At 36.2% G+C, this 16,720-nt stretch overlaps 1 protein-coding gene across 1 annotated transcript; it reads right to left on the minus strand.

Annotated features, from left to right (window-relative positions):
• Positions 1 to 9,103: 9,103 nt before the first annotated feature.
• On the minus strand, positions 9,104 to 14,397 carry LOC145064475 (uncharacterized). Its single transcript, XM_079011921.1, has 4 exons — positions 12,633 to 14,397; positions 10,988 to 12,554; positions 10,249 to 10,627; positions 9,104 to 9,124 (listed from the first exon to the last, which is right to left on the minus strand). The coding sequence occupies exons 1-4, from the start codon at positions 14,395 to 14,397 to the stop codon at positions 9,104 to 9,106; spliced, it is 3,732 nt and encodes a 1,243-aa protein (XP_078868047.1).
• Between the last annotated feature and the right edge of the window lie 2,323 nt (positions 14,398 to 16,720).

Raw genomic sequence — 16,720 nt, forward strand, 5'->3', positions numbered from 1 at the left:
ACATCACATTATACCTTATCCCTCAAATAAGGCAGTTGAGTACCGATGTAGTTATTTATTACAAATACTACAGTACTTGGAAGTATTACCCTAGATTTAAGGTAATAGGTATGGTTGTAGTTCGACACTACACCATAGTACTATTTCTTTTCCCATTACATTCACTTCGTGAATTTTCACACGACGCACGGTAATGTAGAAACTATATTTTGATTAATGATAGTCAGATTTGGGAAAATACACTCTCTTACGTGAGCCATACACACAGACACTAGATGCCTCGGTAGAAGGATACGATTAGTAGGAAACATAGGGCTTCCTAGGATCATAAAAAACATTTTTATACTTACAGTTTATATACATTCTAAATACTTACATACAAATTAAGACACTAAAATACTTATGATCTCACCAGCTTCAAAGTTGATACTTGCTTTCAAAATTACTTGTATCCTCAGGTCATCATAGACAGGTACCGATGCAAGGATTAGTGTTTATCAAAATTTGACAGAACACACTTGTATAATAATTATATTATTAATGCAATGGATGATGTTGTTGCTTGTTTACTACTTTTCATTGTTGTGATACTATACATGACGTCCTCCGCCCCAGAACGTTTCCGCCGTTCTTGGTTTTGGGGTGTGACATACATTAATTTCCCCTTTACATATATTTAGTGATCATTTCACTTAAACATTAAATGTACAAACTATATTTTGTTAATGATAGTTACACTTGGGAAAATTACACACTTTTACAAGAAACGAACATTTAGAACAATTTAGTCTTGGTAGAAGACTACATTGAGAACAGTTAGGTGTTGGTAGAAGACACTCTTATATAATAGTAGGAATCATAGGGATTTCTAGGGTTTTTCAAACGTTTACAGTTGTTTTACAAACATTTTTATACTTACAGTTCATATACATTTTCCATACTTACAGTTCATATACAAACAAATTCTTACATACAAATTAAGACACTAAAATACTTATGATCTCACCGGCTTCAAAGCTGATACTCGCTTTCAAAATTACTTGTATCCTCAGGTTATCAATAGACAGGTACCGATGCAAGGTTCAGGGAAGATGGTGCTCGGTTAAGACGCATCTTTCATTTTGATTTATGCTTTAGTGTTTATCAAAATTTGACAGAACACACTTGTAAAATAATTATATTATTAATGCAATGGATGATGTTGTTGCTTGTTTACTACTTTTCATTGTTGTGATTCTGTACATGACGTCCTCCGCCCCAGAACGTTTCCGTCGTTCTTGGTTTTGGGGTGTGACATCGTCCGAAGGCCGTTTAATCATTAGTTATATATCATGTGTACATACATAGTCATAAAGGTTCTTCAAGTTCATTCAATACCCTTAGGTAGCAAGGGTATACTTCCATGTTCATACGTACCAGTACATCACTAGTAAGTTACCATAGGGGTAGCACAGGAGGATACTTTTACTATTATGTGGTTGTGAAAGATTATCCATGGGTTCTAATGGGGGATTTTAATGTGGCTTTGAATAATTCTGATTATAGGATTGTTTCTTCGAAAGTTAAAAGAGGGGTTGTGGATTTTCAAGAATGTGTTGATGAAATAGAAGTTGTTGATGTCAATTACACTGGAATGCAGTTCACATGGTTTAAATCTCCTAAAGATGGGAAAGGGATTCAAGGAAAACTGGACAGAATAATGGCGAATATGAGGTTTATTGATAGTTTTACTGATGCTTTTGCTATTTTTAAGCCTTATAGAATTTCTGATCATTGCCCTGCGATTTTATCTTTACCATTGATCAGAAAGCGAATAGTTCCTCCCTTTAAATTTGTTAATGCTGTTGCTGATAAGGAGGAATTTATCCCTATGGTTAAGGATGTGTGGGGAAATAAGGTTGAGGGGTATTTCATGTTTCAAGTTACCCAAAAATTAAAATTGCTTAAGAGGCCATGCAGGAAATTGTTTAATAATTCATGTAACTTTGAAGCTAAGAAAAATGAATTAAGGAATAATATGGAACATATCCAAATTTTTTTGGATTCTAATCCTGATAATGAGGCAGTAAGAGATGATCTCGCTAATGTGATGAATGAGTATTATTCCTTATGTTTGGATGAAGAGAAATTCTTGAAGCAACGATCTAAAGTAAAATGGCTTAGTGAAGGTGATAAAAATACGACTTTTTTTCATAATGCTCTTAAGAGTAATATGAATCGGCATAGAATTGAAGCTGTTTTGGATGAGGGTGGAAGTTGGGTTAGAGGAAAAGATATGACAGATAGATTTGTCGGGCATTTTAGGGATTTTCTGGGATTGGAAAATGTTGTCCAGATAAATCCTAATTTCAGTTCGCTGTTTGAGAACAAATTAGATGAGAATATGGCAATTGGCATGATTCGTGTTATTTCAGATAAAGAGATTCGTGACGCAATGTTTGATATTGATGACTTGAAGGCTCCTGGACCAGATGGGTTTTCTTCTAAGTTTTATAAGGCAGCTTGGGGAATAATTGGATCTGATGTGTGCAAGGCTGTAAGGGAGTTTTTTTGGAGTGGAAAATTGTTAAAGGAGGCAAATGCTACTCGAATTGTTTTGGTTCCAAAGGTTGTTTCGCCTAAGAAGGTGACTAATTATAGACCAATAACTTGTTGTAACACTATCTATAAGTGTATCAGTAAAGTTATTGTGAATAGAATTAGAAGTTGTTTGGGGAGTATAATTGATGAGAACCAATCGGCTTTTATCCCTGGAAGATCGATCTTTGAAAACATCTTACTGTCTCAAGATTTGATGAAGGGGTATAACTATAATAAGACTCCACCTCGGTGTGCGATGAAAATTGATATCCAAAAAGCTTATGACACTGTGGATTGGAAGTTCTTGGAGTGGGCTCTAGTTGGATTTGGGTTTCACCCATTCATGATTAACTGGATCATGACTTGTGTGTCGACACCTAAATTTACGGTTTGCATCAATGGTGTTGACCATGGTTTTTTTGAAGGAAAATGTGGACTGAGGCAGGGTGATCCGTTATCGCCGTATTTGTTTACCATTGTCATGGAATTTTTCAGCTTACTGCTTAAGAAGAAAATTATGGATAATAGGGATTTTAAATACCACTGGAGATGCAAAATTCAGAAAATTACACACTTGAGTTTTGCGGATGATTTGTTAATTTTCTGTTATGGTAATACTCATTTAGTTCGTGTAGTAAAGGAAGCTTTGGATGCTTTTAAGCTAGTGTCGGGATTGAGTATTAGTATTCCAAAAAGTCAAATTTTCTTCTGTGGAGTTAAACCAAACATGAGAAGATTGATTTTAGGAATTTTACCATTCAAGAGTGGTAACTTGCCTGTTAGATATTTGGGGGTGCCGTTAACAGCTGGTAAAGCTAATATTAGTGATTGTAAGGTTTTGGTTGATAAAATGAAAAAGAGAATTCAGGATTGGAAGAATAAAGTTTTGTCTTTTGCAGGGAGGATTCAACTTATAAATTCTATCCTTGTGACGAAGCATGTTTATTGGGCATCTGTTTTTTTAATTCCAACTAGTACGATTTATGAGATTGAAAAGATTCTAAGGGCTTTTTTTATGGAGTGGTGGGGAATTGAAAAAAGGGAATGCTAAAGTTAAATGGGATGATGTTTGTATGCCTAAGAAGGAAGGAGGACTGTGAATAAAGAATTTAAGAATCTGGAATATTGCTTTACTTACTAAACATGTGTGGAAAATTATTAGTGGGCATAATTCGTTGTGGGTGAAATGGGTCAAGGAATACCATGTGAAGGATAGGAATTTTTGGGATATTATGAATAAGCATAATATGAGTTGGACGTGGAAAAGGTTCTTGAGCATTAGGCAATTCATAAGGAAGCATATATTTTATGAAGTTGGAATTGGTGATAAGGTTTCTGCATGGCATGATTGGTGGTACCCGAAAGGGATTTTGAGTGAGGTTATAACAAGAAGAATGATTAGAGAGGCTGGTTTTGTTGATAATACTAAAGTTGCTGATTTAGCTGAAGGAAGTTATGTTAATTGGCCAAATAATTGGATTGAATGTAATCAAGATTTTTTTTGGGGACAGATTTGTTATAAGGAATCGTAATCAAAAAGATAGTATTGTGTGGGTGGATAATAAGGGAGTTAAAGGTCCGTTTTCTACTCACTGTGTTTGGAATGATATAAGGGATAGTAGGATGAGGGTGGGTTGGTCGAATTCTGTTTGGTTTGGTGATAATATTGCGAGCCATGCATTTATATTATGGCTTGTGATTATTGATAAACTGAAAACACAGGATAAAATGAAAAAATGGGGAAAAAAGATGGATTGGTTTGTGTTTTTTGCAAAAATCAAGAAGATTCGGTGAAGCATTTATTTTTTGAATGTGAGCTGCCTAAAAAATTGTGGATCTTTTCAAAAAGTAGAGCTGATATTGGCAATTGTCCTAATAAGTGGGATGATGTGCTAAATTTTTTTGTGAATAATGTTAAAGGTGAAAGTTTGAATAATGTTGTTAAAAGATTGATTTCGGCGTGCACTGTTTACTTTATTTGGAGAGAGAGGAATGGAAGGTTATTTAGTAATAGAAGTTCGGAGTTTGAATCTATGTCTAAAGAGATTGAGGATTGTATTAGATTGAAACTGTTAGGAATGAAGAGGCATAAATTGGTTTCTAATCTTGAATTATGTGGTAAATGGGGAATTGTGATTAATGGGAGGGGAGGAATACAGTTATAAAGTTGATCTGTTTTCCATGGAGTGCGGGAGTAGAGTTTGGCTCTGTATGAATAAGCTGGTGTGCAGAATTGTAAATTGGGTTTGTAAGTGGAGTATTTGGTCTAGTGTAAATTCTTTATTGTGATCCCTAGTAAGTGTTGGGATTTAATTGAAAGTGTGAATAGTTTTATAATCAAAGGAATTGACGGATCAGGTGTTAAAGGAAGTTTATCTTTCTTTAATACTTTTTGTACCTTTCAAAGGAATATAAGGAATATGATCCTTATAGAGATTATTCTTTTATATTGCTTTGGACACGTGATTAATGCCGTGTCAAGATTGGAACTTTTTAGAATTGACGGAAGGGGTTTTGGGGTTTATAGGGGCATTTTTGTCTTTTGGTCTTTCATTTGTTTAGGTGTTTGCAGTTGGGAGTGTAGGGTTTTATTTTTTGAGGAAAATATTTTTTGGGTTGATATTCAGTATAGATGGGTTTGGTTGGGTTTTATAATGATTTCAATTATTCTGTGGGTTGTCAGGGTTTTTGTTGGTATTAAGATTATTTTGTTTTGGGGTGGTCTGTTTGTTAGTGGAAATACCATTTTGGGTTTTTTTAAGGGTCATAACTCTCATTGTTTTGTTTTATATAAGGGGTGCAGTTGGTTTGACTATATAGGGATTTTTTTTGAAGAGTTGATGATACCTTTTTTCCCATTCTATTGTGGTATTTCTTTGTGCAGGATGTATTGGCAAAATGGTGTGAGGAGTACTCTAAGAGTGGTTGGTGATGAGATAAAAGGTGGGAGTATACAAGGATGGAGTGGCGACTATATTGATGCTTTTTGGGGTTGGTTTAGATTCTTGAAGTGCAAACTGACGAGAGAAAGCAAGGAGTATGAGGATTATGTGTTGTTAAACTTTATGGTTGTTTTTTTCATTGTGAAGTATTTTAAGAGTTTTTTTTGGGTTGGTTATGGGTTTGTTTGGACTAGAGGGTGGAATGTGTTTTGTGTTAGGAAGTGGATGTATTGTTGGTTGTGGATTGGTTGGGGTAGATTAGATGTGTGTGTTGGTGTTTATTTTGATTGAACTTTAGTTGCTTGTATTCTTTTATTTTTTTAATATAGTGTTTGCCGAGGCTTTGGTCTCTTTAAAAAAAGGATACTTTTACTATTACTAGAACAATGAAACATACAATGAGTAAGTACGAGTAATACATACAGTACATTACTATAGATGCTAGATAGAGAGGACATACATTACAGCTAGCACACGCAGAACAGTACTATACATGCTAGATAGAGAGAAGATACATTACAGCTAGCACACAAAGAACATTTCAGTACATAGAAGCTAGACAGAGAAAGAGTACACCTTTCAATTAGCACATTCATTACATGTACATTTATGTAGTTATGTGAACCGTTAAGCGGGTCATGGCACTTCCTGCCATGACCGATTTTGTATCCCGAATCTCCTTAATTGGGGAGCGTATGAGTTTGCGTATAGATCTATACTGGATTGACTATCCTACACCTTGTTGCTCGCTACAGTGGGACTTGCAAGTCTACGGGTGCCAAATGTCATTTCTTACGGCGTCTTACATCATTGTTTTACTAGATTCGGTAGCAGGATACAGGTCGATCACATGTTACATTGAATACCTTTTGTTTTTAAGGTAGTTAGTACAGCGGTAGTCACTTATTACAAATGTCATTTCCCATTACATTCACTTCGTGAATATTCACACGATGCACAGTAATGTAGTAACTATATTTTTGCTTAATGATAGTCCGAATTGGGAAATCACGCACACTCTGACAAGAGACATACACACAGACACTAGATGCCTTGGTAGAAGGCTACAGTTAGTAGCAAACATAGGGTTTTCTAGGAGAGTTCAAACATTTTACAAAACATTGTACAAAACATTTTACAAATGCTTTCATACAAAGACAGACATTAATATACTTATGATCTCACCAGCATTAAGCTGATACTCGCTTTCAAAATAACTTGTATTCTCAGGTCACCATTAGACAGGTACATGTGTCAGGCTTTTGAGAAGATGGAGTTCGTTCAAGACTCATCTGTTATTGTTGATATGTATATTTTTGGTGTCTATAACTTTGACAGAACACACATGTATGAAATTATTCAATTAATGCAATGGATGATGTTGTTGCTTGTTTACTAATATTCATTGTTTGTGATACTGTACATGACGTCCTCCGCCCCAGAATGTTTCCGCCATTCATGGTTTTGGGGTGTGACACTTGAGTTCCGCAATAGAAATCTATGCAATTTAAGAAAACCTTTGATGATCATCGTTTGATTCTTGAGTTCCACAATAGAAGACTGTGCAATTTAGCAAAGCTTTGATGAGCATTTTTTCATTCTTGGTTTCTAAAGTGGAAGTCTATGCAATTTAGCAAAGCATTGATGATCATTGTTTAATACTTGAGTTCCATAATATAAGATGTCTTTGCAACTTAGAAAAGCTTTGATGAGCATTGTTTAATTCTTGATTTCCACAATAGAAGTGTATGCAATTTAAGCAAAGCTTTGATGGGCATTATTTCATTCTTGAGTTCCACATTAGAAGTCTATGCAATTTAGCAAAGCTTTGATGAGCATTGTTTAATTCTTGAGTTCCACAATAGAAGTAGTCTTCGCAATTTAGCCACGCTTTGATGAGCATTTATTAATTCTTGAGTTCCATAATAAAAGTCTGTGCAATTTAAGCAGAGCTTTGATGAGCATTGTTTCATTCTTGGGTTCCACATTAGAAGTCTATGCAATTTAGCAAAGCTTTGATGAACATTGTTTAATTCTAGAGTTGCACAATAGAAGTAGTCTTCGTAATTTAGCATAGGTGTCACACCCAAATCCAAGAATGGCAGAAACGTTCCGGGGTGGAGGACGTCATGTGAAGTATTATAACAGTGTAAAGTAGTAAACAAGAAACAACATCATCCATTGCATTAAAGGTAAAGTTTTAATACATGTGTGTTCTTTCATTGTAATCAGACACCAAAATATGTAATCAAAATAAAAGACGAGTCTTGTCTGCTCCGTCTTCTCAAAACCTGGTCATCGTACCTGTCTACTGGTGACCTGAGAATACAAGTTATTTTGAAAGAGTAGATCAGCATAAAGCTGGTGAATTCATAAGTATTTAAGTGTCATTACTCTGTTTTGGAAAGCTGTTATGATTGCCATATAAATTTTTGATTGAAACATTTGATATAAGTGTGAAAAACCTAGAAAATCTCATATTTCCTACTATTATAAAAGTAGTCTTCTACCAAGACTCGAATGTTTTGAAAGTAGTCTTCTACCAAGACTTGAATTTTTTGAAAGTAGTCTTCTACCAAGACTTGAATGTTTTGAAAGTAGTCTTCTACCAAAACTTGAATGTTTTGCTGTAACAAAGATGGTTTTTCCTCCTGTATGACTACTATTAACAATATATAGTCTACCTCATCGTTTATGTGAACGTATCACAAAATAAAAGTAATGGGGAAAATAAAGCCATATATAAGTATTATCCTTTTGTATTAGGATAAACACGACATCGCGACTGCCGAAAAGTGTTAACCTTGAACCTCCGTAGATGTTCATTTTCCTCTGTAGCTAACAGGAGGTCGTAGGAATGGTTAGTCTCGTAATGGTACCCCTAGTATAAGTATTAACCGTAGGCATCCGTAGATGTTCATTACCTCTGTTGCTAACAGGTGGGTGCCAGAATGGTTAGTCCCGTATAGTATCCTTTTGTACTAGGATTGACAGAACTAATCTACACGTAAAGTATGTAATAGTATCTCATCGTATAGTATCTAGGTACAAGTATCCATGTAAGTGTATCCATGTAAGAGGATCCATGTAAGTATATCTCTTCATATAGCATTTAGTATAGACTCATGAATGAACTGACTCTGGTTTGATTCCTTGTAATAGGAATAATGTTTTGTATCCTCTAAACTATCCCTATAATAGTTTACTGGAATGTATTTGTGGTCCAAGAAAGTTTATTCACCCTTGCTACTCAAGAGTGTAGGAACTGACTGAAGAATGAAAGATGTCATATCAATACATATATATATATATATATATATATATATATATATATATATATATATATATGAACATAAGTGTATAGATATAGATTTGACCAAGGACATGAAAGCGGTTTTGTAAAACATTTAAGAGTTTTGAATAATAAATAATAATGACTTGGTGTCATTTAATAAACATTTCAAAAATAATTCATTTGATAACAAAACATTTTAAGACATAAACCCATTTCATGTATCACATTTTGAAGCATGTGAAATCAGTTGGATGAAAACACAGTTATGAATCGCATATGATTGATTCTATAGCATGCTGTTTTCTAACTGTATTCCCCCACCCCCATTAAAGCATTTAAAATCATTTAAAACATTGATTAAGGGGTGTGAACTCACCTGTAGATGGTGGTTTGGATGAACTGAACGATGTAGGATTGCTAAGTGTCATGTGAAGACTTGTACACACTCAAATATCCTAGTTAACATATAATCACACATATATGTATCCAATTAGTCTTTAAACTACTAATTGACAATGTTAAGACATCCTAGAACATGCTAAACACCTTATATAAGTGTTATAAGTCCTAAGGATTGCATCTAAGTTGTTGTAGGACAAAGCTATTGGGTTTAGGGTTTCAAAGAACCCCTTTATTGAGTTTACTCCCCAAGGACCATAACACAATGATACGTGTATGGGCTGTTTTGTATTGAGATTGAATAGTGTTTGAGACAAAAACAATAAAAGGATAGATTTGATAAACAAACTAGACCTATAGCTTGTAAATCTGAAGACAAACTAAGACCTATTAGTTTGAATTCGATCAACTCAAGGATCACGTCCAAAAGATGATAATTTGTGAACTATGACAATAATTCAAAGTGACAAAAGGGTTCTTTGATTAAAATTCGTCTATTACTTTTTCCATGCATAATTTGGCTTTATATGAAGCCTTTATTACAAATTTGGTGGTTACAAGCCAACCAACCAATTATTCATTAAAACTAGTAAATAGAAATTAAGGTAACTCTTGAAAGAACACAAAAAAAACGTCCATGAGACTTGTGAATGAAAAAAAAACGGCTATGCTTCATTAAGGAGCCATAAGAAGCATTAAGGAGTCATCATAAGCATTAAAGTGTAACCCTAATCCACCAAAGAGTGTCAAAAACGGCTAGGAGGCTTTATGAAGCAAATAGTAACGTTTTTAGCACTTATTAAGCCTTAAAAATGTTGCCCTAGTCTTCATGCAACCCTAATTCAATTTGTGGGTTACCATGCACAACCCAACCATTGAGCCCAAACCACCTTCTAGCCCACTAGTAATCACTAATCCATCACATTTTGGGCTTTCATGATCCATGCATGGATCATCCCCTCCCCCTTTGAAAGGAATTGACCTCAATTCATCAAGTCCATCATCATCAAGATAAGGTGAAAGATCTCCCACATTAAAGGTAGCATGCACTCCATGGTCTCCTCCCAAATCTACCTTATAAGCATTATCATTGACACGTGACACCACTCTGTAAGGACCTTCAGCTCTTGGCATCAACTTGTTTTTCCTTTTGTTAGGAAAACGTTCTTTCCTCATATACACCCACACCAAGTCACCATCTTGAAAGACACGTGGTTTCCTATGCTTGTTGGACTTCTGTTTGTACAACTCATTCACGGCTTCAATCTTCTCACGAACTTGTTGGTGTAGTTTCATCATAGCCTTCAACTTGTCATTAGCATCCTTGTGAACCAATTCATCCTTTGGCAATGGAATCAAATCCAAAGGCATGTAAGGATTCACACCATACACCACCTCAAAAGGAGAGTGACCTGTAGCATAAGTAGGAGAACGATTATAGGCAAATTCAGCATGTGCAAGTTTGATGTCCCAATCTTTTTGAGTTTTGCTAACCAACCCTCTCAACAAAGCACCCAAAGTTCTATTAGTCACCTCCGTTTGCCCATCCGTTTGTGGATGATGGGATGTACTAAAAAGTAACTTAGTACCGACTTTCCTCCACAAAGTGTTCCAAAAGTAACTTAGAAACTTGGAATCCCTATCAGAAACAATTGTTTTAGGAATACCATGCAAACAAACCACCTCTTTAAAGTACAAATCAGCCACGTTAGATGCATCATTTGTTTTATGACATGGCACAAAGTGAGCCATTTTTGAAAACCTATCCACCACCACCATAATGGAATCCTTCCCCCTTTGAGTTCTAGGCAAAGCCATAATGAAATCCATGGACACATCTTCCCAAGGACGAATAGGAACCGGCAAAGGAGTGTAAACACCATGCTTGAAAGTTGTTTTTGCCATATGACATGTAACACACTTGCCCACTATGTTGGTTACATCCCCCAACATCTTCGGCCAAAAGAAATGTTCTTTAAGCACCTGCAAAGTTTTGGTAATGCCAAAATGACCAGCCAAACCACCGCCATGAGCTTCACGAATCAACAACTCCCGTATTGCATGTTTTGGGACACAAAGGCGATTGCCTTTGAATAGAAAGCCATCTTGAATCACAAATTCACCATTAGGACCACCTGCACATTTCAAAAACATATCTCCAAAGTCCATATCAGATTGATAATGGTCCTTTAGAGTTTCAAATCCCAAGAAACGAACATCCAAAGTCACCAACAACGAGTAACGCCTCGAGAGTGCATCAGCCACCACATTGCTTCTACCATCCTTGTATTTGCATGAGAAATGAAAGGATTGCAAGAACTCCACCCACTTTGCATGTCTTGTGCTCAACTTTTGTTGCCCATTGATGTACTTTAAGGATTCATGATCAGAATGCAAAATAAAATGATTTGCACGCAAATAATGACTCCAATGATCTAAAGCACGGACAATAGCATAAAACTCCTTATCATAAGTGCAATAATTCAAACGAGCACCACCCAACTTTTCAGAAAAATAAGCAATAGGACGTTTGGATTGGATCAAAACAGCCCCAATACCAACTCCACTTGCATCACACTCCACTTCAAATGGTTGAGAAAAATCAGGAAGAGCCAAAATAGGAGCATCACACAACAATGCCTTGAGTTTCTCAAATGCCTTTTGAGCTTCTTCTCCCCATGCAAAGACTCCTTTCTTCAAACAACCTGTTATGGGACTTGCAATGGTGCTAAAATCACGAACAAATCTTCTATAGAAAGAAGCAAGACCATGAAATGATCTAACTTCAGAAATATTAGTAGGAATAGGCCATGACTTGATGGCTTCAGTCTTGGATGGGTCCACGAACACGCCATTTCTTGACACCACAAAACCCAAAAATGCCACTTCTTCCACCAAAAACGAACATTTTTCTTGCTTCCCATAGAGTTTTTGAGCTCTAAGCGTCTCGAAAACCTGTTTTAAGTGCACCAAATGATCCTCCAAGCTCTTGCTATATACCAAGATATCATCAAGGTACACAACCACAAACCTGCCCAAAAAAGATTTTAGCACTTCATTCATTAGTCGCATGAAAGTGCTAGGTGCATTAGTTAGACCGAAAGGCATCACGGTCCATTCATACAAGCCATGTTTAGTTTTAAAGGCTGTTTTCCATTCATCCCCTTCACGCATACGAATTTGATGGTAACCACTTCTCAAATCAATTTTTGAGAACACAATAGAACCATGCAACTCGTCCAACAAATCATCAATTCTAGGAATAGGAAATCGGTATTTTATGGTGATGTTATTAACGGCCCTACTATCAACACACATCCTCCAAGAACCATCTTTTTTTGGAACCAACAAAACTGGAACAGCACAAGGACTTAGGCTTTCACGAACATAACCCATTTTCATGAGTTCATCAATTTGTTTTTGCAACTCTTTTGTCACCTCCGGATTACATCTATAGGCAGCTTTATTGGGCAAAGGAGCACCCGGAATAAGGTCAATTTGGTGTTCGATACCACGGATTGGAGGCAAACCCGGTGGTAATTCGCTTGGAAACACATCTTGAAACTCCAAAAGCAAATCAGCAATAGCGTTTTCTCCATGCACCATCTTCTCCACCTTTGCATGCTCTTTGGCCACAAGCATGTAGATAACATCACCTTTGTCAAGAACTTGCTCCACCTCCCTTTCACTAGCAAACATAGAAAGATTAGGTTTTTTTACTTGTTTAGAATTCATGGACCTTATGGCCGTTGGGGACATGGGTTTTAACACAATTTTTTTATTATTGTGTTTCAACTCATATTCATTGCTCCTCCCTCTATGTAACACGTCCCTATCAAATTGCCAAGGACGCCCCAACAAAATATGACATGCATCCATAGGAATAACATCACACAACACTTCATCTTCATAAGACCCTATAGTTAGACCAACTCTAACCTGTTTTGTCACCTTTATTTTGCTTCCATCATCCAACCAATGAAGAACATATGGTTTTGGGTGGTTTGTAGTAGACAAACCCAATTTGATCACCATTTCATTAGAAGCAACATTAGTACAACTTCCACCATCAATAATCAAACTACACCACTTGTCTCTAACCAAACATTTGGTGTGAAACAATTGGTCTCGTTGATCCATATCAGCCACGGTTTGAACCCCTTGAGTTTTAAGGGTTCTAAGCACCAAAACTGTATCATACACCGGTGCTTCATACTCTACCTCCTCCTCTTCTTCCTCTTCTTGTTGTGTATCATAAAAAATACCCGCCAACCTCTCTTCTTCCTCCAACTCTTCACGACATTCAATGGCCTCCCTTAAAGTCACCACCCTTTTGTTTGGACAAGCATTTTGGTAATGACCAAAACCTTGACACTTGAAACATCTAATTTTCGCCAAACTAGTTTCTTTGGTACCACTAGTAAGTTTAGGAGCAACGGGAACACTACTAGAACCAGAAGGAGTAGAAACAGAATTTTGTCTATTGCTAGACTCGGGCTTGGACCACGACTTTGACTTGGGACTTTCGAGACTTGAACTTGAACTCCCACCATAACGTGCTTTGGCCTGCCCCTCCAACTTCAAACACAAACCACAAAGAGTTCCAAAATCAGCATAAGGATACAACTCCACAACATTGGCAATGTTGTAGTTCAACCCTTTTAGAAAACGAGTCATTTTTTGTTCTTCAATTTCTTCAATATCCCCCATCAAGGTCAACTTCTCAAATTCATCAATGTATTCTCCAACACTCATTTTTCCTTGCCTCAAATCAGCAATCTTCTTGTAAGTGGCAATTCTATGAGTAGAAGGAACATATCTCTTTCTTAGCTTTCGTTTTAGAGAAAGCCAAGAACAAATTTTTTCTTTGCCTTCACGGGTTCTCTTGGCCTTAAGCCCTTCAAACCACAATGAAGCACCACCACTTAGCTTGAGAATGGCATACTTGCAGCTTTTTTCATCATCCACTTCTTTGAACTCAAACATTCTTTCAATCTTCCTTTCCCACTCCAAGTAGCGTTCAGGATCAGTTCCACCAACAAATTCAGGCAATTCAGACACCTTGAATTCTTCCACAACCCTATGTTCACCACGGCGGGGTTGCCTTCGATTTCCACCTTCTTGGATGTTTCTTAATGCTTCACGAAGATTTTGTAGGAACTCCGGATCATCAAAATCCATTATGCGCTCTGATACCACTTATGATACGTGTATGGGCTGTTTTGTATTGAGATTGAATAGTGTTTGAGACAAAAACAATAAAAGGATAGATTTGATAAACAAACTAGACATATAGCTTGTAAATCTGAAGACAAACTAAGACCTATTAGTTTGAATTCGATCAACTCAAGGATCACGTCCAAAAGATGATAATTTGTGAACTATGACAATAATTCAAAGTGACAAAAGGGTTCTTTGATTAAAATTCGTCTATTACTTTTTCCATGCATAATTTGGCTTTATATGAAGCCTTTATTACAACTTTGGTGGTTACAAGCCAACCAACCAATTATTCATTAAAACTAGTAAATAGAAATTAAGGTAACTCTTGAAAGAACACAAAAAAACGTCCATGAGACTTGTGAATGAAAAAAAAAACGGCTATGCTTCATTAAGGAGCCATAAGAAGCATTAAGGAGTCATCATAAGCATTAAAGTGTAACCCTAATCCACCAAAGAGTGTCAAAAACGGCTAGGAGGCTTTATGAAGCAAATAGTAACGTTTTTAGCACTTATTAAGCCTTAAAAATGTTGCCCTAGTCTTCATGCAACCCTAATTCAATTTGTGGGTTACCATGCACAACCCAACCATTGAGCCCAAACCACCTTCTAGCCCACTAGTAATCACTAATCCATCACATTTTGGCCTTTCATGATCCATGCATGGATCACACAATGAGTTTACGATCGTAAACCCTTGAGTTTACGGTCGTAAACCCTTGAGTTTACGGTCGTAATCTCCTAAGCTCTTGATCCTTTGATGGTTTGAAGCCTTACACGTCCCATAGAAGTGTTTCCACTTGATGGATTAGTCCTTGGAAGAGATTAGGGCACCCTTTACCTCCATTTGAGAGTTCACGACCCTAAGACCAATTCCCTTAGGGATTACGGCCGTAATCTCTCATGGACATGGTATTTTTGTGCTTTCAAGTCCTATACATATTAAGGTATGAGTCTAGGCTAGTTTCACAAGGAAGGAAAGGGACTAGGGTACTCTTTTGGCCCTTAAAGAAGGGTTTACGGTCCAAGGTGTTCTTGGGCCGTAAACTCTTTGATCTTTATGTTTCCTTGTGATTTCTTGATGTCAAGACACATTACAAGCTCTATTATACTCTTAGATAGAAGGACTTACGATTTGGGATGAAAAGCTGAAGATCCTTGAGAGAGAATCAGGTTTTCTAGTTGGAAATGGAACAAATGAAAAAATATGGCTAAGGACCATATATATATACCCCTTGGGGTTTTGGACCGCAAAATCCTTGTTTGGGTCGTATATTTCCAATTTCTTGGAGTATGAAATGTTATTGTTGCAAAATAAAACCTAGGACATCCCCTCTCCTGGCATCTCCTAAAGTGTTAAATCAAAGAATACTCAAACTTATCCCAAATAGTCTGAAAATTAACAGTAACAGTTCTGACTTCTATTAACTTGATATGTTGTATAGAATGGAAATTTCGGGTTATCACAATAGGTTTGATGAGCATTGTTTCATCCTTGAGTTCTACAATAGAAGTCTATCCAATTATAACTAAGCTTTGATGAGCATTGTTTCACCCTTGAGTTCCACAATAGAATCCTATGCAATTTAAGCAAAGCTTTGATGAGCATTGTTTAATTCTTGAGTTCCACAATTGAATTCTATGCTATTTAAGCAAAGCTTTGATGATGATTGTTTAACTCTTGAGTTCCACGATAGAAGTCTATGTAACTTAGCAAAGCCTTGATGAGCATTGTTTAATACTTGACTTCCACAATAGAAGTCTATGCAATTTAGCAAAGATTTGATGAGCATCGTTTAATTCTTGAGTTCCTCATTAAAAGTCTACACAATTTAAGCAAAGCTTTGATGATCATTGTTTGATTCTTGAGTTCCACGAAGTCTATGCAATTTAACAAAGCTTTGATGAGCATTGTTTAATTCTTGGGTTCCACATTGGAAGTCAATGCAATTTAGCAAAGCATTGATGAACATTGTTTAATGAATTCCACAATAGAAGTAGTCTTTGCAATTTAGCAAAGCTTTGATGAACATTGTTTAATTTTTGACTTCCACAACAGAAGTGTATGCAATATAAGCAAAGCTTTGATGAGCGTTGTTTGATTCTTGAGTCTACAATAGAAGTCTATGCAATTTAGCAAAGCTTTGATGAGCATCGTTTATCTCTTAAGTTCCACAATATAATTCTATGCAATTTAAGCAAAGTTTTGATGAGGATTGTTTAAATCTTGAGTTCCACAATTCAAGTATATGTAACTTAGCAAAGCTTTGAAGAGCATTTTTAA

The sequence above is a fragment of the Lactuca serriola genome, chromosome 1, assembly GCF_051521515.1.
Source record: "Lactuca serriola cultivar US96UC23 chromosome 1, Lser_US96UC23_V15, whole genome shotgun sequence".
NCBI classification, from domain to species: Eukaryota; Viridiplantae; Streptophyta; class Magnoliopsida; order Asterales; family Asteraceae; genus Lactuca; species Lactuca serriola.

What these genes read in the sequence shown, in the direction of transcription:
- LOC145064475 (XM_079011921.1), bottom strand. Translation starts at nt 14,397, where the DNA reads ATGGATTTTGATGATCCGGAGTTCCTACAAAATCTTCGTGAAGCATTA. An exon ending in AAGGATTCCATTATGGTGGT is followed by an intron (nt 10,628 to 10,987) that starts GGTGGATAGGTT and finishes TTATGCTACAGG; the next exon opens with TCACTCTCCTTTTGAGGTGG. An exon ending in GAGTGCATGCTACCTTTAAT is followed by an intron (nt 9,125 to 10,248) that starts GTGGGAGATCTT and finishes GGGGGAATACAG; the next exon opens with TTAGAAAACAGCATGCTATA.